This window comes from Podarcis melisellensis (genome assembly GCF_964234715.1).
Source record: "Podarcis melisellensis genome assembly, chromosome: 5".
NCBI classification, from domain to species: Eukaryota; Metazoa; Chordata; class Lepidosauria; order Squamata; family Lacertidae; genus Podarcis; species Podarcis melisellensis.
Window position 1 is genome coordinate 19,438,383 of NC_138537.1, and position 26,559 is coordinate 19,464,941.

Below are 26,559 nucleotides of genomic sequence, written 5' to 3' on the forward strand. Positions count from 1 at the left end.
CACCGTTCTCGCGAGAGCTGGGCCTTCTCTCTCTATCTCTCCACTTCCAGGACGTTGGAACGCGAGGCGTAGACCTGACCGTGAAGAGAAAGAAAGTAAGAGGCGAGGGGGAAACCGAGCGCGAGTCGCTTTGTGGGGCCTCTGCGTGGGGGAGGGGAACGCGCGCGGGGAGGGGGGAGGTCGTTTCGGCGCGCGCAAGACGACCGTTGGCGCCCTCAGCTGCGCTGGGCCCAACCGCCACGTGCCGCCTCAGCTCCTCTTTCCCCTCCTCCTCCTCCTCTTCTTAATTTAACCGCCGGCCCGAAGAGCTACATCACCTCTCCACCCGGGGCTGGATAGCGCTGTCCCCCATCCTCTGCTTCCGAAACTGTGGAGCTTGCCGCGTTGCCATGTGGGCAAGAGTGCCTCTGAGCGGGTGCAGATCGCTGCTGCTGCTACCAAGGGACCCCGCGACCTTTGCCCTATCTAGAGCGGGAATGCGGCCATAGAACGTGGCTTTATCACTTAAATGGTTGATTGGTGGATTTGTTTTTAAAATGATCGTTTACTTGGATGGGCTTTTTTAAAGGATATAAATCTCGTTTGAGTAGGCTCGAAAGAGGCATCTGTTTTTCGTTTTCTTTCAGTACCGTATTGTGTTGCTTCCCCCCCCTCCCCACTACGTGTTGCTTTGGGCTTACAGCCATGGGCATAGCCAAAGGGGGCAGCTGCCCCCCTAAATCAATAAAAACACTTAACTAACTGAGGTGCTGCCCCCACCCAACAAATGCTGGCTATGCCCGTGCTTACAGCCAGTCAAAAAGCCCCTGCTTTCCTGGATGTCAAATGTGTATTGCAAGTCACTTTGGGTTGCCATGGAAGTGACTAGCCAATTTAATTAATAATAATGTTAATAGTGTATTAGACTGGCAAATTGTTGCTGTACGCAGTCAGCTCAATGTCCCCTCATGCCAGCACTGGTGTTCTTAGCAGCTTTGGGACCCCACATATCCACATCATACTTTTAATAATAATAATTTATTATTTATACCCCGCCCACTTGGCTGGGTTTCGTCAGCCCCTCTGGGTGGCTTCCAACAAAATATTAAAATACAGTGGTCTGTTAAACATTAAAAGCTTCCCTAAACAGGGCTGCCTTCAGATGTCTTCTAAAGCACATCTGTACCATTTTTAAAAGCTATGGCTTCCTCCAAAGAATCCCGAAACTACTGTTCATCACAGAACTACTGTTTCCAGCACCGTTAATAAACTACAGTTCTCTGGACTCTTTGGGAGGAGCCAATGGCAAAGTGGTATAAAGCTGCTTTAAATGTATGGTGCGGGTGTGACCTGACATATGTCACCACCCTACCCCATTTTCTTTAGTACTTGCACCTCAGTATTTGAGCTTCATCAGTATCAAAAACATAAGAACATCACACCCACATAGATATCTGGTTGACGACGATGGGAACAAGATGTTTAAATATTTGGCTCTTTGATCTGATCCAGTTGGGTTGTTCTTATGTTAGACACTCTCTGTAATAGTTGGACCCTAACCTATGCTCTCACCTCACTAGGTGCCAATGCGTGTCTCATTCTTGGGAAACACGTGTGAAGCTAGAGATGGAATACATGAAAGAGCCTGCAACGGTCAGCCAGGGGAACATGTGAGTAACATACTGTTTTTGACAGCCATACAGGAAGGAGTGTTGTCCTCCATGTGAATATATTTGCGGGAGAGTCACTAATAGTGTTGTGGTTAGTAGGCCTGGGTGAAACCGTATTGGCCCGAATATAAATCGCACCTTTAAAATTTTTTTTTGGGGGGGGGGGAGAGAAAATACCCAAATATAAGCCGCTCCATTCCTTGCTGCTCCTGGCTGCATATGGGGGGGGGGGAGCGACTTTCCCCTTTCCTCACTCTCTCCCTTCCTGGCCTTAGGAGAGAGGACGGGGGACTATGCACGGGACGGGTGACATTTTGCCGTGCTGTGGCTCTGTTTGCCCTGTGCTTCTGGCTGCATACTGTAACGTCACGAATATAAGCCGCACTTTAACTTTTCAGTCAGAATTTGGGGGGAAAGTGACGCTTATATTCAGGCCAATACGGTATATTGATATACCAGGATCCGTATGAGGAGCAGACTGCAATGTCAGCTTCACTCAGCGGTATATCGCCAGTGTTCCTTCCTCCAGCGGCACTGCTAGCAGAGGGACTCAGGAGCAGTGGCAGTTTCACCAGCGATATACCACTGAGTGAAACTGCCATTGCACTCTGCCCTCATACGATGCAGAGGAAGAAACAAGCTGAATCAGTGAGGCTGGGGTGTGGGAACCTTCCTGATCCCCAGCTGAGCTGCGCAAAGCAGCCCTGGCGTTCATGCCCTTTGCGTGTGAGCGGGGAAGTACTGGGGCTGTCTCAGCTGGGGAGGGGGAACCTTCCTCCTCCTCGGTGAGCTGTGCAAACAAGCTGTGTTGTCCCAGCCAACAAGTGCATGGGTAAAACTGCCTCAGTTCCCGAGGTGAGAGCTGGAACAACTTCACCCGGTGCCTCGTGGGCAGAGGCGAATGCAGCTTGTTTTTTCAGCATCACAGTATATCGCCAAACTGTGATGTTTGGCTGGCGAAACACCATGATGTTGAAAAGCTGATATCGCCCAGCCCAAGCAGTTAAGAGTGTTGGACTAGGACCTGGGAACCAGGGTTCAAATCCCTACTCAGCAATGAAGGTGACCTTGGACCAGTCATTCACTCTCATCTGAACTACCTCACTATTGTGAGAATAGATTGGGAGGAGCTCTGTATGATACCTGGGAGATAAGGTGGGATATAAATGAAATAAATGAATAAGTTGCTTGTTTGAAATCAGTTGATACCTCCTTATATGTGGAGGACTAAGGCAGAGCTGGAAGTTTTTTCCCTCTGGTGTATTTGCTTTCCACTATGCAAGAATTTGCCATGGAGGGCTACTTTGTAAGAAGCAGTTCTCCCCATACATGTCCTCCTGTTATTTATACTCTCAGATGTGTAGGAATAGCAAAGCATTAGAAATTAGTAGTGCTAGAAACAAATAGTCATTTTGCCTACTTGTTCATGGGTCAGAACCTACTTTGTCAGGTGCATCTACAAAGTGCTCCATAACTGAATTGTGAAATGCAAGAACAGACCTGACTCTCAGATTATTACTAATATTTGCATCAAAGCACTTGAATGAGCTCAATTCTTACCTTGTTCATCCTCAAAACAAGATTGTTGTTACACCAATCTAGCCAACTAGGCACATGCAACTGAGTACTATTTACTGAAGGCCACCCGTTGAGTTGCCTCAGTAGCATTTGAACTCTGGTCTCATATGTTTGAATTATAACGCTATCCAGGGGATAATCATGACTTTGTCTTTTGTGCATTTCTGTTTCAATGGTCATTTTCTTTCTTCCTTCTAGCCTGTGCTGCCAGTGTGGCATTGCAATTCCACCCAATCCAGCCAACATGTGTGTAGCATGTTTACGGACTCAAGTGGACATAACTGAAGGAATTCCTAAGCAAGTCATTGTTCATTTCTGCAAACAGTGTGGAAGGTACCAACTGTTTTCTCAATCTTAAGGGCACTGACATGACATAACTTTCCTGAGTGCTTATATAAACATTTTAAAAAGTAAAAGTAGATGTGTAGATCCAGGAAAAAATGCCTTAATCCACAGTCAAGCAAAACTTTTTTTTAGGCTAAGGAAAAAAATGCAAAATAGTGTGCAAAGGCCTTGAGTCTGCTTGTGGTCAGAGTCCTTAAGCAGAATAAGCAGGTATTCAAAAAGGATTGTTCTGCATGTTTCGGTAGATAAAAGGTTTCAACAAGGGTTTTGGAAGCATCAGCTTAACAATGGCTAGTTCCCTCTCTCTAGAAATACAAAAATTGTCAGTTACCATGCCTTCTTTTTGTGGCACACATTGCAGAGACAGATAGTAAGTCTTGTAGTGGGGAAAGAAGCACTTCATAATCACCAGAACATCAATTGTCACAACGTCATTAGGGATTTTCAGAGCATAGTTGCTGAACAGAGAAATGTCAGAACTCCAACTTTTTGGGGGGGGGGGCATGTAGCTACCTGCATACTTTCGAAGAAATATGGAATATACTTTGTGGAAGGTATGGGCAGACAGATTGAGAGTCTTCTGAAACAGAGTGCTTTGTTCTTTTGTTGCATGATGTGAGACAGTCTCATCTTTTAAAAATTTATTGTTTGGTGTCACCAGCCAGATGCAATCCACCAGAAACTTCTTATAAATAAGGGTAGTTAAAGTGAATAGGACTGCTGCGTTGACTATAAATCATTGCTGTTCATGCCAAGATATTACATTTTATTTAAAGAAGTTGCTGTCTCACATAAGGATATTAATATAATTAGCATACATTAATGTTGAATATCATTATAATGTACTATGGAGGCATTATTGTTTTGGGGGGTATTGTTTTGTAGAGGGGGTTATTGTTTTGTTCATTATTATGTTATGTATTTCTGTGTTTTTATACTGTAAACCATCACATGGGTCCCCAGATGAAGGGTGATGTGTAAATTTAATTAATAAGCCTTGATTTATATTTTGTATTTGAAATTGTTCATGTTTTTCTGCCTTTGTCATGGAGTTTGGCTAGCACAATAAACTTATATTCACACTGTATAGCATATTCTTTGAAGGTCAGTTTGTCTTAATTGAGGTAGTTGTTGAGTTGTCAGTTACCTCCAGCCTCTAATGACATTTTGACTTAAACTTTCCTTATTGTTAGTCAAAATTCTAAAACCTTTCACTGTTTACATCTGTTGTGCATGTTGATCAGCTAAGTTAGCAGGTGCATATGTATGCATCATACTTAATCACAACTTCTTTGACCATTTCTGGCTGTAACATTGTGAACCATAAACCTCTGTTTTTGTGGCATTCAGTAGAAAGCAATGAGTTGTTGAATGATGATGAGGAATTATTTTCAGATCCAAAAGACTAGGAAATTATTTTTGTGGCATTATGAGTGTTATGTAGTTGTAATGCTATTTAAATATAGGCGCATCATTGTATATATTTGGGTTGAGTCAATTTCATGTATTGCTTTTATTTTCAATTTTAGATACCTTCAACCACCAGGAACTTGGATTCAGTGTGCCTTGGAATCAAGAGAACTTCTGACATTATGCCTTAAAAAAATCAAAGCTTCCCTTAGTAAGGTTAGTCTTGTAGCTCTATATTTTTATATGAAATTGGAGTCTACTATATTTCTGTAAACTTCATTCTGCTTGCGAAAGCTGTGATTCTTACATGGAGTTAGCCACTAATAATGAGTTGATTCTCCAAGCAGATGTACTTTGGTTGTACCTTCCACTTCTATTTTGGGGGCATTGCATACAATGATAGTTCCTTAATGGTATGTACTGGGGCATGTTTAACACAAAAGAGCTGTTCCTTGATTCTGTGTTCACAAGTACCTATGCCATTAGAATCTATACCCATAAGCATCCACAGAAACATAGTGGACTGGGTTATCATTCTTCACCAGTTCTGTTTGTGAGGGGAAAAAGCATAATTAAAATTATAAGAAGCACTGAAGAAATACCACTTTCATGATGCGGCTAGACATGGAAGCCGCATGAAATACCTTCATCATTCAACAAGCAGTCTTGTGTGAGAGATTGAGAAGCAGAATGGCCGTTGGACCATCTGAGTAAAAACCCCACTTCTCCCAGTGTTCCTTGTGTCCCAAGCTGTGAAGGACATCAGCAGTAATAGCCTAGGTGACAAAACCCCAACCTGTGAGGGACACTTAAAGTTAGGTGGCTGCAACATTGTGGGTTTTTCCCTGAGAGCTGTCGTGCCCAAGAGATTCAGAGCAGAGTAGTAGGAACATGTGGGTGAAATGTTATTTGTAAAAAGATTTATTTACCACAATATTGTAAAACATCAGGGCTACACTATAAGGCACAGCATAAAACTTTAAAAATACAGATAATGTGATTAAGTTATGAAATATGTTTTCATCCATCTTGTCCAAGTCTGAATAGGCATTCAGACAAATGAAATTATGCTGTTATGTAGCTGGCAAAGAGATGATGATTTATTTAAAGTGCTAATAGGTGTAGGGATATGTTTGATGTAGCAGTTCCATTGGTGTCAGGGTTCCATTGATGTAAGGTAAAGTATTTGCTGCTAACTTAGAGGGTTCTTGTAGCAGTTGGGTGGGGTATATTCTAAACAGCAGTTTATGGCTCTGTACAGGATTTCACTCCATGAATTTCCAGTTTGTGCATGAAGGTGAGCTGACGTTCAACGCAAAAGTCAATAAGCCAATGGGCAGAAGCAAGCCATGAAGTGGAAGCAGGGATTATTGTCATCATTTGTTGATTAGGAGACATACATAATAGTAAATGGAATATTAAAAGTTTTAATAAATGCCATGTATCATTTCCTGTATTTTAACAGTGACATTAGTTGAATGTAAGAGCCCAGACCTATGTGGCACCATTTCTGTTGTTCAGCATTTGTAGAAATATACAGTAATGGTAATCATGCATGCTCTTTCCTCCTGACAGGTGCGGTTGATTGAAGCAGGATTTGTATGGACTGAACCACATTCCAAAAGACTTAAAGTAAAGCTGACTGTACAAAAAGAGGTGATTAGACTTTGGAGTGACTTTTATAAATCAAAATTATTAGGGAATCCAGGAGTATGTTGTGTTAGCTAGAGGAAGTCAAGGATGTTCTTGCTTGTGACTTCCTGAGTTCTGAACAATGTTACAGCCAGATTATGCACCATGAAAGTCAGTCCCATTAAAATACTAGAATTTGCTTCCATATAAGCATGTATAGAACCAGGCTAGAGGTTTCTGTACATTGAAGGGATCCAGACTTAGGACTGGGGACCGGACTCAATGATCTTCGTATTCCTTCCACTTGTATTCCTTCCATTTCCATCAGTCAACTTTATAGCACAATTGTGAGGTAAGAAAGTAAGAGTAAGAAAAAATAGCTAAGTAGAAAGCTTGGAGTATTGAGCTAAGACTCAATACTTCAGAGCATTTGGGCTATTAGCGGTATCTCTTTTAATGCCAGTTACTTTTTAATTTTAATTTATTTAAACAATTTATTGACCACTAAACTGCAATCATCTGTAAGCAGCTTACAATGATAAAATACAGAAATTATATGAAAGTATTTCTATACCACCACATTATAGAAGATGGCATAAACTATAGAACATCAGGCAGTGGAAGACAGGAGTGCCTGGCGTGCTCTGGTCCATGGGGTCACGAAGAGTCGGACACGACTAAACAACAACAACAATAGAACATTCAATACCATTTAATTTTTCTAAAATGCATATAATTATTTAGATGACTTTCTAATCAAAAATGAAGTAGTAGCAAAGACCTTTTGCCACAAAAACGTGAACAGATGCTTGAAAGTCAAAAGTGAGGATACCCGGCAAATCTCTGCTTGAAGAATATTCCATAGCACGGGGTTGGCAACTCTAAATACCTGACTTCTAGTTGAGGCAAGTTGCTCCACCACTTCATTAAGGTCCAGGCCTTGCAAAGCCCGATTCAGATGTTATAGAGAAATAGAGCTGCATGCCATCAACAGGCTGATGGCACTTTGCTCCAAAACTCCTAATGACCGCTCTCAGTGGCTTTATATAGATGTTAAATAACAATGGGGTCAAATGGTACCCTGTGGAACCTCATAACACAGGTGGCAGGGGGTCAAAGAACTCTCTCCCATGTTACTCTGGCTTCAACCACACAGGTAGACTGTCAAAGGTTACTCCCCAGAAACAACCTAGTAGAGATGACAGAAAAACTTAATCTTGCACTTAACTTCCTTCCATAGGTGATCAATGGGGCAGTTCTTCAGCAAGTCTTTATAATAGAGTATGTTGTTCAGTCTCAAATGTGTGATGACTGCCATCGAGTTGAAGCTAAGGACTTCTGGAAAGCAGTGGTACAAATTAGACAGAAGGTATGTTTGTGTTATATATACATGCATTTGTGGTTGCCTCGTGTACTGAACTTTTGTATAAAATATATGGCTTTTTAAACTGGGTTCCGGGGTATTGTTTTTGTTTCTTACTATGGTACATATTTTATATTGTAATCTCCCCTGTGATGCTTAGGTGAAGGGTGGTATGGAAATTTAATGAATTTTGAATGAGCTACAAAATGCTTCAATGTTTTTGGCAATTATACATATGCCTAGGTCCTAGTATGTTCCACTAAACTTGCTCGAACTTAATGCTGAGTAAATACAATATAGTGCTGCATATTTATGTATTCCTGCTTTAGTAATTTCCAGGGTCTTATGATCTGTTTGGACCTTGGGTGAAGTAGCAACCCTGTTGATCAGCCACATTTTCAGTTGCCCAGGGGGCCTTTGCATGAAAGTGATGTGTACAAATCTTATTTTTTTTCTTAGACTCTACATAAAAAGACTTTCTACTACTTGGAGCAATTGATTTTAAAACATAGGCTTCACCAGAATACTCTTCGGATTAAAGAAATTCATGGTGAGTGATGTTTATGAAGCGACTAAGTTCTTGTAAAAGCAAATATGATATGAAGTACTTGCAGGCGTGAAGGAGAGGCTAGGTTTTTCAAAGTAAGAGCTTTGGCATATAATAAATACGATGTTTTGTGTATACAGTGGTACCTCAGGTTAAGTACTTAATTCGTTCCGGAGGTCCGTACTTAACCTGAAACTGTTCTTAACCTGAAGCACCACTTTAGCTAATGGGGCCTCCTGCTGCCGCCGTGCCACCAGACCACGATTTCTGTTCTTATCCTGAAGCAAAGTTCTTAACCTGAAGCACGATTTTTGGGTTAGCGGAGTCTGTAACCTGAAGCGTATGTAACCTGAAGCGTATGTAACCCGAGGTACCACCGTATAACGTTGGTCACACTTGGAGTACACCCATTGAAATCAGTGGGCTTCATTGGTTTCAATGGTTCTGCAGTGGCTAACAGTAGATATCGTCCATATAATTAATATTTTGCATAGAGATGAAGAGAAGTATATTTATTACTAGGGGCTGCCATGCCTGCTTGTATTGCTCACCAAGCCACCACCTCATCCAACCTTCCATTCCCTCACAGCTTGTTTGTGATAAGCGTAATATATTGTTAATGAAGGGAGAAGTAGTCTTGGGACTTGCATGAAAATCCATAAAAGCTCTGAAGAATATAGATCCCTGTGATAATATATCAATATGAACCGCCATGAGTTTTAATTCTATATACATGCTTTCAGATGGCCTTGATTTCTACTATGCTTCAAAACAACATGCTCAAAAGATGGTGGACTTTCTTCAGTGCACAGTTCCTTGTAGGTAAGACTTCCTTTAAAGTGTGTAATCCTTTGCATAGCTGCATCATTAATTAAGGTGTTTTAGTTTAGTCCCACTGAAGCTAGTGCATAGAAGTAGTTTCAGTGTTGCTCTACCTGGATCAGGGAATCTGTCTATATCACAGAGACAGCAGCGGTGGCAGTAGTGCCTTTGCCTCTTGCCTTTTTGTAGGTGCTTGCAACAACTACAATGCTAAACTTTAATTGTCAAGAGAAAGCAGCTTTATTTTCTGCCTTCAAGATGCTGACCCATCCTGGAACTTCCCCTTTAGGGTCCGTTGTCCCACACACCTCCAGTTTGAGAACTTAGGAGTGGATTGTTAAACATAGCCAAAGATTCTCACTCTTTTTTGTCATTTGTGGGGTTTTCACTTTCCTGCCCACTTTGTTATTGTAGCCATAGAATTTCCTTTTTTTCTTGTTATCTCTGATTTGGATTTGCTTTTTTAAAATTTCAGGTCTAAGTCATCCCAGCGTTTGATCTCTCATGACATTCATAGCAATACATATAACTACAAAAGCACATTTTCTGTGGAGATTGTTCCAGTATGCAAGGTATTTTTGACTTGATTCTTAGCCCGTAATCAAGAAGAAACTGTGTTTGGGGGACCTCCTGTGAAATGGATTGTTTGCACTGCCAGTGCTATAGAAGCTATATCTGCTAAGACATCTGCCCCATTTTATTCCGTGGGTCTATATAGGATTGTAGCCTAAAACCACAATACTATGAGAAAACAGAAGCTATCTGTTTCAATGCTAGCATGAATTTCAAAGAGCCAGTGTACAGATTTACACAAATATCTTCATCTCTGCTTCAGTGTAGTTTGAAGGGATAACTTTCATGAGTGAGCGAGATGTCATAGCTAGAATTTTTCATACCATCCAGTATCCAAACACAACACATAAGGAATCATCAAGTACTAAACAAGTATTTGTGAATCCTCTTGAGAATGTTAATTATTGAACTGCAGTAATATTTTTTGCTCTAGACTGCTGGTACAACACATTGATACGAAAATAAAATCCATATTGAAGTATTTGTTTTTCAATTGGAACTTTTGTGTTTGGGAAAGACTTGGAGAATATGTTCTAACGATTTCAGAGATTAAGAAATTTTACAAGTGAAATGCGCCTACAGTTCTTACAGTCTGAAATCTTAACTACTAGCTTTTACAGAAATTCAGCTAAAGGATTTAGTTAGTTGCTTGTAGTTTCCTAATCCTCAGACCTCCTTTCAGCATTTTAGTAATTCTAACAGCAGATTTACAATGGGAATTGATGGGCTTTTTGTTTTTGTTTTGTAATTGCTTTGCTTTCTTTCCTTCTTTTTTCTCTCTGTTCAGGACAATGTTGTATGCTTGTCTCCAAAGCTGGCTCAAAGCCTTGGGAATATGAGCCAGATTTGTATTTGCCTCCGAATAACTAGTGCCATTCACCTCATTGATCCTAATACACTGCAGAGTAAGTTTTTTGATATTTTTCATATTAAAATGTAATCCAGTAATACTAATAGGAATCACACTCCCATCAGCAGAAATTTATATGAGCCTGAGGTTGATATATTTGAAAAACTAAGCTACAGGCTACTATGATGGCATCAGGTGCATTGAAGAGAGTATCAGTCCTATGTGACTTTCCCCCCCCCCACACAAATCAGAATAATGGCTTATAAGTAACATCTGCATTACTTCTATATTTCTTGTCTTTCAGTTGCTGAAGTGGATGGAAACACTTACTGGCGTCATCCTTTTAACAGCTTGTTCCAGCCAAAGCAGTTGGAGGAATTTATTGTAATGGACATCAGCAAGGCCCATGGGAGAAAACAAGGTGCTGGTGCAGGCATGAAATCCAACAAAGTAAGAATTGTTATTCTCTTATTTGCACCTCTTCTAGAAGCTTGGCCAGATCTTTCTCCCTGCCTTGGAATTGTTTAACTCTGTCACATGTCATTTGAAAGCTGTCAGACCATTGATCTATTTAGCCCAGTTTGCCATTCTAACTGGCAGCAACTCTTTCCCATATCTGCTCCCTAAGATCCTTTTAACTGGAGAAGCTGAGGATTGACCTTGGGCATTTTGTTTCCTAAGTAGGTGCTCTGCCTTTAAGCTATGTCACTGAATTACATGTTAGTCTAAGTTCTTGTATTTTTGAATGAGCTGTGCTTCTTTTGAAAGGGAGTTCTGCATTTGAGATGTCACTCCCAAGAAGGTCATGTCCATCTTTGTCCATTTAATATCTCAGGTAGATAAAAATTAAAAGCATATATGCACATTGGAATACGCCAACTTTTGCTGTGGATAAAAGAAGGAAAAATAAGAGAATCCTTTTTAATTATTATGAATCAATTCTTACTGTACACTTTGTGTGTGCAAAGTGTATTAACTATCACAATTCTGCATCAAAGTGACTCAGACTCCATGTGAAGCAAACTTATCTTTGTGGCGTATAAATTAAGCAAATCTGCATGGTTTTACTTTATTTTTACATTATTTAGTCAGCTTTGGTTCGACATGACATGACATGTTTTGCAAAATCAATTTGTAGGTCGGTGTAGCATCCAGCATATATCATTGATACATGGAATGGCATTTTCAGAATGGCATTTGCTAGAAAAGCCATGCAACGAATATATTTGATACACACTTCCTTAAGGATAAATTGAGGGAAATTGGCAGTTTGAGAGGAAATTAAGATGCTGAATTATAAAATGTGAGAGAAGGTTTGGTTCAACTCTTAACATATCCAGCTTTCATTTTTAATCATATGTGTACTTTTCTCTTTGTTGTTTTGAAGCATACACTTGCTGAAGCCTGGGTGCAGAAAACATCAGAGTTGAATACCGATACCCAATATTTCTGTCGTACTCACTTGGGGCATCTTCTGAATCCTGGAGATCTTGTGCTGGGGTTTGTAATGCTCTATTTTGCTTCTGGTTGATGTTCAGTTCCATTCTTGCATACCACTTTAGAAGGCTGCAGGACTGTGCCCCTTCAGAACTAATAACTTTGATAATTGATGCTAATTGGAGCTGGTTTTCTGAAACCTTAAGGCACTCTGAAAGCTGGGGGGTATGACAGGACTGGGCAACGTTTTCTGCAATATAATGATTATAGGGAAAGTTGATGACAACATTGCATTAAAAGGAAGAGGATAAATTTGAGAAGAACTTCCTTTTAATAGCTAGTGCAAAATACAGTGGGCAGTATTTACCCTCATGCACCTACTTGTTAAAAGGCAGAGTAATTCACAAAGCTGAATCTTTTAAGAGCAATGCTTGTTTGTAATAGGCTTTTTACTTTAGTCGGAGGCAGGGTTCTACAAACCCATTCCCTAATGGTGAGTGCCTCTCCCTTTCTAGCAAGTGCCTGAGTTCTCTGAATTTTAACAAACCATTTAAAGGACTTCTGTGCATACCCCCAGTAAATGCTAATCCTGGCAATAAATGCTGCTGTTTTTCTCTTGGAGACCGTCATCAATAGCTGTTGGCCCTGGGCATCATCCTAGGCTTAATAATATTCTTGACACAGAGCAAGCAGAGATGTTCTAGCAACAGGTTCTAATCAGGACAACAATGGCACCAGTTTAGCCTCAAGGCCATGCTAAGCTCTTCTGCCCTTCTGATGCCAGACCTGTCGTCTTAGAGCCCTTAGAGTGAATTTTTCTTCTTCCTTTTCCAGCATATTAGCTGGTGGCCATCCCTTTTACACGCTTCAGGACTCCACAGTTAAAAACATCCCTTTGCAACAACTTTTTAGAGGTGGCATTGTGCCATGCCTTCAGGATTGGGAAAATTAAAAGAGAACACTGAAGGCTGTAACGTGTCATTCACATGCTGACTCCTTAGATGCCCATAATAAATATTGTCATATTGCTATTACAGCTGGAAAAGTGGAAAGTGTTATAAATGCCAACAAATCATTTTCGCATCAAATGCTTCACAAACTTTGTTTCTCTCCAGGCTTCTGCCAAAGTCCCATGCAGAATGCAGGGAGATTAAATCCTCATGCAGAGGATTTGAGGCAGTGGAAGCAGGGCAGAATGGGCTAATGGCAACCATATATAATAAAAGTAGCAAGTAAGCCAAGCCAAAATGTATGGAGCTCTGATCTGTCACCATTATATCAAAGCCTCTATAACATATCTCAAACCAAGCTGTTAAATAGACATATTTGTATAATTTTAAAACACAATTAAAATCTTCTCAATGCCAGCCTCAAGGCAGCCCAAGTAGGTGGATAATTTGACATTTCCTAAAGGTACAAGGTCTTGAGTTTTAGCAAGTCTCCATTCTTGTTACTGTTTTGATTATTTGTTACATTTTCTGTATGAACATCCTCTGCTTTTCAAAACTTTTCATTCTTACATCCCAGCAGTGCCTGTTGTTGTTGTTGCTGCTGCTGTTCTTGTTACATTTTCTTTCCCATTCTGCTTTGCTGTTTCTATTAGAAATATTGACATTTCTGAGTTGTGTAGAAGTATGATACAGTTAACAAAGAAACCCTTCTGCATATTCTTATTTTAGGTTTGACTTAATGAACTGCAATCTAAATGATGAATTTGCAAATAAGATGAACCCACATAATGTTCCAGATGTGGTAAGTTTTGGATACTTCTTTCCTTCCTTAAACAAACATTTGGGCACTGATGAACAGTTGAGTTGAATTAATTTTATAATGAAATGATTTTAGAATGTTGTACTGTTTTATTGTTGTTAGCCACCTTGAGCCCGGCTTTGGCTGGGGAGGGTGGGATATAAATAAAAATTATTATTATTATTAAGATCATCATGATATAGACCAAGAATCTCAATCTCTTTGCTAGCATAGGAAATTATATAGTCTTTGATTACCTTTATATGTCTGGGTTTCGTTTCCTGTCTACCTAAGCTGTCTGTCTTTTTTATTTTTATTTTTTTTATTTTTATTTGTTTTGCTACATCAAACATTAAAGCAAACGAAAGAAAACATACATAACACATACACACAAAAAAGAAATACATAAAAAAGAAATAATAATAACGAAAACAAAAGAAAAAACATCTAACATAAGATACCAACAAATTAACTTACATTTACTAAATAACACACAACACTGATTGACATCCCTTCATCTCAGTTTCAGAATATATTATATGATTTTTTATCTGCAGTTTCTTTTCCTCAAAAAACTCTTTACATCACAAGTGTTACGTCACACCTACTGTGATTTTTGGATTTTTTACCTCTGTTTCCATGTATGTCATAAATTTATTCCATTCTTTGTTAAACTTTATATATTTTTGATTTCTTATTTTCTTTATCATTTTTGCCAATTCTAAATAATCAAATAGTTTGGATTGCCACTTGTTTATAGTTAGGATTTTTGATGTCTTCCAATTCTGCGCTATTAGAGTTCTGGCAGCCACTGTCGCGTACTGAAAGAGTGTTTGATCTTCCTTTTTGATTTCCTCTCCAATTATCCCCAGCAAAAAGGCTTCGGGTTTTTTTATAAAGGTATATTTGAAGATTTTTTTTTAGTTCATTGTAAATAGATTCCCAGAATTTTTTGATAGGCTCACACAACCAAGCTGTCTGTCAAGCCTTATGCCCATCCTGCACAACTTGGCTCCCTTTCTCTCCCACTAGTGTCTCTGTGCTTTCTGCCTCTTAGGTCAAGAAAAGTGTCATTTGATGAAAATCCTCCCCAAATCCTTTGCTTCTGCATAATGCTAGACAATGGAAGCCTTGTCGATTCTGTCTAAGTCATGAAGGCTCACTTCACCATACCTTTCCCAGTATGTGTAGTCATTCCAGAAGCAGAAACTGGAGCCTTGGTGGTCCACATACAGCCCGTGCGGTTTGTGTTGCTTAGTCTGCTATAGTGGCTTTGGTGTCATTGATACTGCTAAAAAAAAAAAATCACCCTCCTGCTTTTCCTGAATTTGTACCTTTGTTCATTTATTCTTAGATGCATTATTTAGTCCCACAATATATCTCTGGTGTTTTTATATTGAGGTTTTTATATTGAGGTTTTTTTTATTTTTTTGTCATATGGAAATCTTAACACCACTTTAATGATGGCAAACCTGAATATTCTGGTGGAATAGTTAAGAGTATGAGCGATGAGTTCAGTCTCTGCTTCAAATGTCATTCCACCCATGAACTGACAGTGTGTATAATATGTCACATTCCGTGTCTGTCTTCCTTTCCCAGACATTAACATGGAGACAGTAGTGCTGGCATATCTTGTCAGTGTTTGTAAAAAGCAAAAAAAAGGAGGAAAAGGTTCTGACCTCCCTTTGCCTCTTCAGCCTGGTCCTCGGACCCTTGTCGGCACAAAAAGAGTCCACGAGAATATCCTTGCAGAGTTTTATTCTTAAAAGTCTTTGTGCAAAACACAACTGAATAACTCCACACACCAGCACCAACCAACCCAAACACCAGCCTCAGCAACAAACTAACATTTCTCACTTATATATACAACTTGGTGCAGACCGCTGAGTCATGCTGACCCAGCTTTATTCGCATTAAAGAAACAGCGGCCATTTTAGCCGTGACACCCCTTCTGTTTCTTTAAATGCGAAAAACCCCAACAGAAACAATACATACATACATTATATACATAAACCCAGTTTTGTCATCAGTTCATTATGGCATGTTGCTGGCAAAGGCTTGGTGAACAAATCAGCAATATTATCTTGTGATTGACAATACTCCAGTTTGATTACCCCATTCTGTACACAATCTCTAACATTCGCATGACGGATAGCAATATGTTTTGATGCGGATTTCATTATTTCCGAGCCCGCTAATGCAATGCACGATTGGCTATCTTCATACACTTGGATAGGCAAATCAACTTTACAATTTAGATCTTTTAGTATCTGTATAAACCACATGATTTCATTGCATGCTAGCGACAGGCTCCCATATTCTGCCTCACAGGATGAGGTTGCAACAAATCCTTGTTTCTTTGACCTCCACCCAATTATGGAATTGGCAAACATCATAACCATTCCACTTGTAGATTTTCTGGTAGCTACACAGCTTCCCCAGTCCGCATCAACAAATACTTCTAGTTTTTCGTCTTGTGTACTAGATATCTTCAAACATACATTTAATGTCCCCTTTAGATATCTGATAAGCCTTTTCAAAGCACACCAATCAGCAGTACTGGGTTTAGATACACGTTGACTCAGAACATTTGTAGCACATGCAATGTCTGGCCTTGACCACTGGCTTAAATATAACAGCGATCCTATTTTTGAGTGATACAACTCAGGCTGATCAAATTTATCATCACACACTGTCTTTGGGAAATCTGGTGTCATGGGAGTCTGAACTGGCTTGCAGTTTTCCATGCCAAACTGCTCTATCAAACAAAGAATTTTCTCTTTCTGACTCAATAGGAAGCTTCCATCAGCTTCCTGCCTTACTTCTACTCCCAAGTAATTGCTTACAGGCCCCAAGGCTTTAAGCTTAAACCTCTTTTCCAGTTGACTTGTGAGCTTCTGGATCTCATCTGTGGAACTCCCTGCCACAAGCAAATCATCAACAAAGACTAAGAGCATTAGATATTTGTTGCCTGATCCCTTGGTGTACAGGCATGGATCAGCCACACTCCTTTTAAAACCAAGTTTTACAAGGGCTTCATTTAAACACTGGTTCCAACACCTTCCACTTTGTTTGAGACCATAAACAGCCTTTCTCAAACGCCAGACTGCACCATTCTCCTCTTCAAACCCAGGGGGTTGTCTCATTAATACTTCATGGTCTAAATTTGCATGCAGATATGCAGCATCAACATCAAAATGGTGCACTGCTAGTTGTCTTACAGCAGCAATGGAAAGCATTAAGCGAAAAGTTTCACTCTTTACAGTGGGAGAAAACACTTCATCATAACTCTCCCCTTTAATCTGAGTGAACCCTCTGGCTACTAATCTGGCTCGAAAACGTGGTTCCCCAGATGCAAGGGTTTTCCTTTTGTAAACCCACTTGCATGACACCACTCTGCCACCAGGTGGCGGCATTATGACCTCAAACACTTTGTTACGTTTAAAAGAGTCCATTTCTTCTTTCATAGCTTGTTCCCACAAAGCACGTTCCCCAGGGGGTAAGTCTAAGACTTCATTATAACTTTGTGGTTCCACACAACTCACATTGCATACTCTCACTCCTCCTAGGGTCAAACGCTGAGGAGGTACACCCTTGTTTGAACGCTGGGAGCGCCTAGGCACTATTACTTCTTCTTCCCCCCTTATCTCTGGCTCTTCTTCCTCTTCCTCTAGAGAAGTATTATCTTTTGCCACATCTTTTGGGGAAATCTGTGCCTCCTCCTCCTGCTCTTGCTCCTGCGTTGCCAATGGCTGAGAAGAAGCCTCTTCTCTTACTTGCAGGGGCAGTAGGCAATCTGGGTTGGCATGGATCACAGTCCATCTGTCCTGGTCAGCGAAGTCTGCACTTCGTGACAGAACTACTCGTCCTGGGCGTAAATTGAAACGCCACCCTTTGCCATAGGACTGATATCCCACAAACCGCAGTCTCTGCGCTCTAGCACCCCCTTTCTGGCGCTGAGCTTTGGGGATGTTTACATGTGCCCAAGCACCCCAGTTATGGAGCATTGTCCACTCTGGTTCTTTCCCAAACAACACACGATAAGGAATATCTTTTATAGAGCTAGACCAGGTTCTATTAATCAAAAAGTTCGCTGTCAGAAAAGCTTCGCCCCACAGCCTATGGTTGTGACCCAATCCTGCATCCACTAGCAGGCAGTCCTTTACTGACTGTATTACAGCCCCACGCCTTTCACACAGACCATTTTCAGCAGGGCTATAAGGGTTAGTCAAACGATGAGTGATCCCCTTACGTCGCAACCATGTCCCAAATTGTTTGTTCAGAAATTCTCCACCCCTATCTGTTTGCAACTGCACAACAGGGCGAGCAAAGAGCTTTTCAGCTTGGGCAACCCATTCTCTGAATGTGGGGAAACACTCAGATTTCTGCTTTAACAAAAACAACCAACTAAAACGTGATTTATCATCAATTACCAGAAAAGCATATCTGGCGCCTCCTTCAGTCTTCTGTGGAAAAGGGCCTATCACGTCACAATGGACAAGTTCTAAAACCTCTTTAGATACTCTGTCACTTTTAGAAGCCACAGGCTTCCTCTTAGATTTGGCCATTTTACATACATTGCAATCTAGGAAACAGTTACAGCTGTTTACTTTTAGGTTCTTGCACACCTTTTGCATCTCTGAAAGCACACGGAAATTGGCGTGACCCAGTTTTCTGTGCAGTTCATGTACACACCCCTTATGAACTGGCAAATTATCCTGAACCACCTGGGCTGCTTTAACAGGCTTGTCCTGCATTACATATAACCCATTTTCCAACTTTGCATGGCCACATACCTGAGTTCCATTCTTTATCAGACAGCCATCCCGTGTGAAGTTAACACTATACCCTGCATTAATCAAACAGCTTACAGACAGCAAACAATAGTCCAAACTGCTGATAAACAGAGTCTCTGGTAGAGTAGTGTTCAAGCACTGCAGGAAACATGTTCCCTGGCCATCAATCTTGCTTCTATGACCATCAGCAAGATAAATTGAGTCTTTTCCATCAGCTGGCTTCCCCAGGGTCTTAAAGTCCTCCCGACTGTTGCAGATAATCCTGCTGCTCCCAGAGTCCAGCAACCATGTTCCTCGAGGTATCTTCCTCTCCTCTCGAGAAAATGCAAAAACAAACTGAGCAGAACGCGTGTTCTTCTTCTCTGAAGAGAACCCCTTCTGCTTACGTTTCTGCGTTGATTGCTGTCTCTGTTCCATGTCGTCTCCTGGAAGTCTTGCCCTGCATTGACGTTGGAGATGCCCGGGTTGGTTGCATCTATAGCATCTCCTCACTGCCATGGCCAAGTCCAAACCTTGGCGTTGCTCCATTGGCAGATTCTGCTGCTGGCCCCCTCGACTGTAACTCCTCCGCTCTTGGAGTTCAGCTTGTTTATCTGACCTTCTTTCTGCTTCTTCGGTCAATCTTCCAACCACATACTCAAGGGTCAGATCTCGGGGACGCATACTCTCCATGCTGTTAATCACGGGCAACCAGCTTTCAGGCAAACTTGAAAGAATAATGTAGGTTTGGTCAGTCTCATCATAACGCTTACCTCTCTGCTGTAGTTGAAGAAACAGAGATTTCAGCGTTTGAAGATGAGTTGCCAAACTCTCACCTTCTTTCATAACAGTCCTGAACAGCCTTCTGGTCAGAGAAATTATAGTTCCAGCAGTTTCTCTGACATGCATTGCCCTTAATAAATTCCAGCACTCAAACGCTGTGCTGGCATTTGCTACATGCAATAACTGAGAGTTGCTCAAACACAGCATAATTTGGGCACGAGCCCTTTCATCTAGCCGTTTTTTCTCAGCAGAGTCAGTCCTCAAAACCTCAGTTTCAACACAATCCCATAGTCCATCTCTCCTTAACAACTGCTGCATTTTAATTGACCAACTCAGCCAGTTGCTTTCTGAGAGAAGTTCAAAAGGGATGCCTCCCCCAATATTTACAACTTGGGAAGACTGGAAATCTGCCATCTCTGCTGGTGCTTGCTGAGCCCCTTCTGTGGGGCCTCCAGCAAACTCTCCAGACTCTCTCTTTAGAGTCCCACTAGATGGTCCTGGCTGGCACTCACCGGCTTCTAGCTGCTGCCTCTGTTGACCCTCAGGTCCCGCCTGGCTCTGCAACTGGTGTAGCCGCTCTGTGAGTCGCCTACTGTGGTCCTCTAGCAGTTCAAACTGTTCCAGTAGCCGACGCTGGGTGCTTTTCTGGTCCTCAGATCCTAGCTGCTCCAGCGTCGCTGCAGACAGTTACAGCTTGCCACCAACTGCTCCAACGCACAGCCACCGGCTCCATACACCACCAGGACTCACCAGGTCCCTGCTGAGATGCTGTCAGTCGTTTTGCACTCTGCACATGCTCAGAAACACTGGGCCCATAACCTATCAGTGTTTGTAAAAAGCAAAAAAAAGGAGGAAAAGGTTCTGACCTCCCTTTGCCTCTTCAGCCTGGTCCTCGGACCCTTGTCGGCACAAAAAGAGTCCACGAGAATATCCTTGCAGAGTTTTATTCTTAAAAGTCTTTGTGCAAAACACAACTGAATAACTCCACACACCAGCACCAACCAACCCAAACACCAGCCTCAGCAACAAACTAACATTTCTCACTTACATATACAACTTGGTGCAGACCGCTGAGTCATGCTGACCCAGCTTTATTCGCATTAAAGAAACAGCGGCCATTTTAGCCGTGACATATCTCACAGTAGTATACAATATATATGAAGTATTTGAGCATTTATGGAAAGCAGTACAAAAATATTTGATAGCTTTCTTCAATATTCATTCCCCCCACTGCCCCTTGTGGTCAGTTTTAACACTACAGTTCTATAGTTGCTTCAAATACCAACAGGGCCAAATGTATTTGGCACCCAGGCGCCAAATGTATTCTGGGGGGCACCAAAAAAAACAACTCAACAACTTTTGAGTTGCCCCCCCTAAAAAAACCGGGGGTGGCTAAACTAAATTTGGGGGGCGGATCTTTGCACCCCAGCGGCGCATATGCTAAAGATGGCCCTGAATACCAGTTTTCATTTAAACTTTTTATTTTAAGGGATCCCTCAGTATTGTTCTGTAAGTGGTATTTCTGACACAGTACCTTGCCTTCCCCTTTCCACTCTTAGGTTTTGATCAAGAAGAGCTATGATCGCACAAAACGTCAGCGTCGCAGGAACTGGAAACTGAAAGAATTAGAAAGAGACAGAGAGGGCATGGATACAGATGATGAAAGGTATTGGGGGGGGGGGTTGTTCTGTGTTATCTCCCATTTGTTCAACCACCCAGTGCATAATTTTATGAGCAAAATAAGGTGGAAGAGAAAACAACTTGGATTTCATGCATGCTCTTTGGACCAGGGGTAGCTAAAGTTGTATCCCCCCAATGTTGTTCATTTCCAGTTCCCATCATCCCTGACCATTGACCATGTTGGCAGGGACTGCCCTAGAGCAGTGTTTCCCAACCTTGGGCCTCCATATGTTTTTGGCCTACAACTCCCATCATCCCTAGCTAGCAAGACCAGTGGTCAGGGATGATGGGAATTGTAGTTCAAAAACAGCTGGAGGCCCAAGGTTGGGAAACACTGCCCTAGAGGGCACCAAGTTGGCTCCCCCTGAGTTTAGACTAATGCTGAGACTTGTGGCTGAATTCTATCATGGGTGCCATGTGAAGAGTTCTGTTAAGTGTTGAAACCTACAATCTACAACATATTTTGTAATAAGAATTGCAACATGGATTTCACAAAATGAGGCAAATGTGGGACAGTAGACCCAGAGGGGGGAGAGAACTGGCCCTGTGTGTGCTTTGCATTTTGAAAGTTTGCAAAAGTTGAACATCTAGACAGGAAATCACAAGGTGATTTCTAAGCACCTATTAGACTAATGTACTACTATAATTTCCCAATAAGTCAGTGAGCACAAAACTCATTGAGTTTCAAAACCAAGATGGAACATAAGAGCAGTCCTGCTAGATTAGACCCCCCAAAACCCATCCACTCCAACTCACTGGATGCTACAGGATTTAACTGAGATTATTTCAAACATTGGAGATTGCCTCATCTTGAAATAGCAGGATGGGCTGTTGCTAAATTATTAAGAGAACTTTTATCTTGTGGAAGGATCCTAACTGCATTCTACCTTTGCAGGAGTGTGGTTTCCCAATAGTATGCATCATAGTGTGCTCTAGGATGGGCCACCTCAGTTTTCCCATGGATCTGTTAACTTGATATAAACTGAATGATCTTGGGTGCATCCTACCTACTAAACTAGTGTATGAAAGTTTGCTACCAGAGCTTTGTTCCTCAGTGCAGGAACTGAATAGCCTTTCAGCTCTGGAATATTATAGGCTAAGCTGATTGCTGGAATCTGGACCAGAAAGCCAGTTGCTACATTCAGCAAGTAAATTAGATGCCGCAGAGTTTGAACATTTTAGAAATTTACATTGATGTTGTTTCAGACTGGAATTGATGTAACATGTGGTTGAATCGCATGAGTGGTTTCCCCCTCCAGTTGTAAAACAGCTACAACAGACTCCAATTTTGATGTCTTGGGTGAGGGGATATTTAACCATTTCCCTCCCACACAAACCCTGTTTTCCCTCAAGTGATTATTAAAGCACTTTTATACTACCATTTTAGTCTGTTTAGGGAAGTTTTTAAATTTTTGATGTTTTATTGGTTTTTTTAATATTTTGTTGGAAGTTGCCCAGAGTGGCTGGGGAAACCCAGCCAGATGGGCGGGATATAAATAATAAATTATTATTATTATACCATTTATACTATTGGAATTCATGGCAGTGTATAACAAAATCAATGCATGATAGTCGAACACATGAAAAACTGATGGAAACACATGGGGGAAAGAAAGGTCATCCCAGTCAGATGAGTGGGGTACAAATAATCATTATCATTATAATAATTATACAGATACCAGTCTTTTTCCACAGTGTGTAAAAGCAGCAGGAGGTGTTTGATGGCAGGGGTCAGACTCTGGAGAGATCCAATCAGGAATCTCCCATGTCACATCTTAGCACTTTCTAATTTGAATTTTTCAAACTAATTTTACTTGCTCAGTTTGTGAATGTTCATCTTTCCCAGTAGTCGGACATAGTTTATATAGCCCCCAGGCAAAAATATTTAGTTTTCTGTATTCTGTTTATAGTTTATGAATATAATGTTGTAGAATGCACCTAATCCCCAGAAAAAGTTATAAAATTGCTCACTTTTATTTCTACTTTTATAGACAATACCAGGACTTCCTAGAAGATCTTGAAGAAGATGAGGCTATTAGAAAAAATGTCAATATTTATAAAAGTAAGTTTCCTACGTGAAGTATTTAGCTTTTTTTACCGTATTGTAATGCCCAGAAAGGGACACAGGTGGCGCTGTGGGTTAAAGCCTCAGCGCCTAGGACTTGCTGATCGAAAGGTCGGCGGTTCGAATCCCTGCTGCGGGGTGCGCTCCCGCTGCTCGGTCCCAGCGCCTGCCAACCTAGCAGTTCGAAAGCACCTCCGGGTGCAAGTAGATAAATAGGGACCGCTTACCGGCGGGAAGGTAAACGGCGTTTCCGTGTGCAGCTCTGGCTCGCCAGAGCAGCGATGTCACGCTGGCCACGTGACCCGGAAGTGTCTCCGGACAGCGCTGGCCCCTGGCCTCTTAAGTGAGATGGGCGCACAACCCCAGAGTCTGTCAAGACTGGCCCGTAAGTAAGCGGTCCAAGACTGGCCCGTAAGTAAGCCAGTAAGCGGTCCCTATTTATCTACTTGCACCCGGAGGTGCTTTCGAACTGCTAGGTTGGCAGGCGCTGGGACCGAGCAGCGGGAGCGCACCCCGCCGCAGGGATTCGAACCGCCGACCTTTTGATCGGCAAGTCCTAGGCGCTGAGGCTTTAACCCACAGCGCCACCTGCGTCCCCCGAGGGGGGGGTACCTTTACCTTTACCTTAATGCCCAGAAATATTGCCTGTCTACAGTGGTGCCTGGAATTCACAACCAATGGTGGCTACTCTTAAATTAGTTGTTTTCTAGTTAATATGTGCTCTGTCCACTGTTTCTGTCTATTGTCATGATCTAAGTATCTGGGGCTAAATGTTCCAAGCCAATTTAATGACACTTTGAGGGATGAGAAGCTACAGATAACTGTCTGCATCTCTTTTGTCGCATTCTTCCTTTCCCAGAGCATGCATTAGACCAGCTTAGGACTTGTAATACATCATCATCTATCTCCCCAGGTTACATCAACTTAAGGAAGCTTTGTCTTGACCATGCTGCATCCCCTGGCATGCAGGAAAATACTGTGCTCCTGCAAGCATACTTAATCCCCTCCTGGAGGCACAGTTTGTCTGACATTAGTTGAGTATCTGATGAGCTGAAGTTAGCAAACAGGATGAGGAAATTGACCACCTGACCAAGCCCTTAGCAACTTAAGAGTACCCTGGAGGAGCAAATGAAATTAGGGTTCTCTCCCCAGGACCAGGATGCTGTAAGCTTTTAAGGACTTGGGCTCCTTTGAAGCTAAAAGGATGTGGGGCAGTAATTGGGGGCAGTCAGAAGGAACTTGGTCTCAACCTAATTATTCCCCGCTCCAAGAAGATCTTAAGCTGTGATGCAGGCAGCAACCCTAACAGCTTAATGTATCCTTTAAAAATCAAAATAAGAGTAGGGGATATATTCTTGTTGATCCCAGGTCTCCCCACTCCTCTCCAAATCCTTTTGTACACCACAAGGAGGGGAAGAGAAATATATTCCCCTTTCCCCATTGTTCAGGATAAGGCTTAGATAAGCAGGTCACTTAGTCCCAGATTTCAGCAGTCTTGCATTATTTTGCTGATGGAGGGGGCAGGGCCCCCCAAACATTTATTTTCTTTGTGGTCTTCCAGTTTGTTCCCTCTAGTGATGAAGTGTATTACCATCCAGAAACCTCTGCACACTTGAACATCCCTGATATGCAGAATTTATGTCTATGTTTGTTTGTTTTTTGAATAGAAAGGAGCGCAAACTGTAGGAGACCAAGGGCTGTATGTGTATACTGCCCTCATTCCGCCATGTAACTAACAATAGCAGGGCAGAGAATAGACACAAGCACTTGGTATGAATCCTAGGCGAAAGGGAAGCAAGTGGTCTGCTGCTTGCTCTCTTCAACCTTTTGGGGGAAGGATAATTAGTATTCTATTCCTAATTAATTATTCTGATCCTAATTAATCTTGCACTATAATTATCCATCACTCAGGTTTAGACTACAAAGCAGGCATTAAAGCTATTGTGGAGGTGCAGGGAGAGAGCAAATATTTTGAAAAGAATTTCCATTGTTTTCTTAAAGAATGGCTAGCTATTTGACAGTTACCTCAGTTGGTTAGATGAAGTGATTTTTATTTTATTTTATCTTTTGAGGTCTTATATTGCTTTATGGTTTTATAGATGCAGTCATTCCTGTAGAAAGTGACACGGATGATGAGGGTATTCCCCGGATCAGCCTTGCTGAAATGTTGGAAGATCTTCAGATATCTCAAGATGCTACTGGCGGAGAAGGCGCTGATATGCTGACGGAATAAGCTAATAGGTCTTGTTAATGTGAATATTTTTCTTCCTTAAGGAAAACTAGTTATTACAGGAACCTATTATAAGCATTCATAGACTTGATGTACAGTGGTGCCTCGCAAGACGAAAAGAATCCGTTCTGCGAGTCTCTTCGTCTAGCGGTTTTTTCGTCTTGCGAAGCAAGCCCATTGACGGATTAGCGCTATTAGCAGCTTTTAGCGGATAAGCGGCTTAGCGGCTTAGAAAAAGGGGGGGGAACCCCGCAGGAACTCGCAAGACATTTTCGTCTTGCGAAGCAAGCCCATAGGAAATTCGTTTTGCGAAGCACCTCCAAAACGGAAAACTCTTTCGTCTAGCGAGTTTTCCGTCTTGCGAGGCATTCGTCTTGCGGGGCACCACTGTACAAAGTTAGAATCACAGTAAATTTTGAACAACAGTTCAACAATAAATCATGCTGGAAAGTGTCGTTAATGGCTAATAAATTCATTGGGATATATACTAAACCTGAACGGCATTCAGACTGTGTGATTATGATTATTTTTACTTGTTTCTAAATTTGTATAGGTATGCAAATACAAAGATAGTTCCAAAGCCGTGTCACTCACTGAATTTGTTTATGCTTTGGCAATCTGTAATCTGCACCTGGGATCTCTGGTGTGTTTATGTGTATTGCAGGGCTGCTCCCAGTAACGTCAAAAACTGTTCTAATCTACTTTAAACTACCTTTTAGTGAGAAATACAAATCTTACATTCAGTTGCTATATGAAGCTGCAGGAAATGAAGAATGTGGAGGAAAGTGGATGGAACTCATATTTCTGTAATACAGTCATCTAATAACTGTCTAGAATATAGGCCCTAGATTACAAGAGGCTTAATTTTAATTCCCTCTAGCGTTATTGGCAGCTGATGCCCCATAGTAGAGATGTTACTGTGTGCTTTGAAAATTAGCCACATTCTATCTAGGGCTCAGGCTTTCTAAAAGTTAACTTGGCGTCAGTCCCGTTGAGGCAGGCTACTGTTTTTCTTGGAAGGGAAGGGAAGCTTAGGAGGTTGCATCTTTGTTCTGGAAATCCATCTCTACA

At 41.5% G+C, this 26,559-nt stretch overlaps 1 protein-coding gene across 3 annotated transcripts; it reads left to right on the top strand.

Moving 5' to 3' along the window:
* Positions 1-25,986, top strand: NMD3 (NMD3 ribosome export adaptor). Of its 3 annotated transcripts, none has more exons than XM_081911146.1 (17): positions 1-95; positions 1,560-1,649; positions 3,426-3,560; positions 5,102-5,198; positions 6,558-6,638; positions 7,855-7,983; positions 8,437-8,527; positions 9,268-9,346; positions 9,822-9,918; positions 10,707-10,824; positions 11,074-11,219; positions 12,157-12,269; positions 13,886-13,958; positions 21,073-21,179; positions 23,185-23,255; positions 25,358-25,588; positions 25,886-25,986. In XM_081911146.1, exons 2-16 carry the CDS (start codon positions 1,606-1,608, stop codon positions 25,489-25,491), a joined length of 1,515 nt encoding a protein of 504 aa, XP_081767272.1. In that variant the 5' UTR covers positions 1-95; positions 1,560-1,605; the 3' UTR covers positions 25,492-25,588; positions 25,886-25,986. The 3 variants fall into 3 exon arrangements, with proteins under 3 accessions (XP_081767272.1, XP_081767274.1, XP_081767273.1); XM_081911147.1 differs by lacking the exon at positions 1-95 and adding an exon at positions 205-511; XM_081911148.1 differs by lacking the exons at positions 21,073-21,179; positions 23,185-23,255; positions 25,358-25,588; positions 25,886-25,986 and adding an exon at positions 14,139-14,157 and having other exon boundaries at positions 13,886-14,017.
* Positions 25,987-26,559: the final 573 nt, after the last annotated feature.

Excerpts from the sequence above, each read along its gene's own strand:
- NMD3 (XM_081911146.1), top strand. The coding sequence starts at position 1,606 with ATGGAATACATGAAAGAGCCTGCAACGGTCAGCCAGGGGAACAT. Across the intron at positions 7,984-8,436 it reads TGGTACAAATTAGACAGAAG|ACTCTACATAAAAAGACTTT; the intron begins GTATGTTTGTGT and ends TTTTTTTCTTAG. Across the intron at positions 12,270-13,885 it reads CCTGGAGATCTTGTGCTGGG|GTTTGACTTAATGAACTGCA; the intron begins GTTTGTAATGCT and ends TTCTTATTTTAG.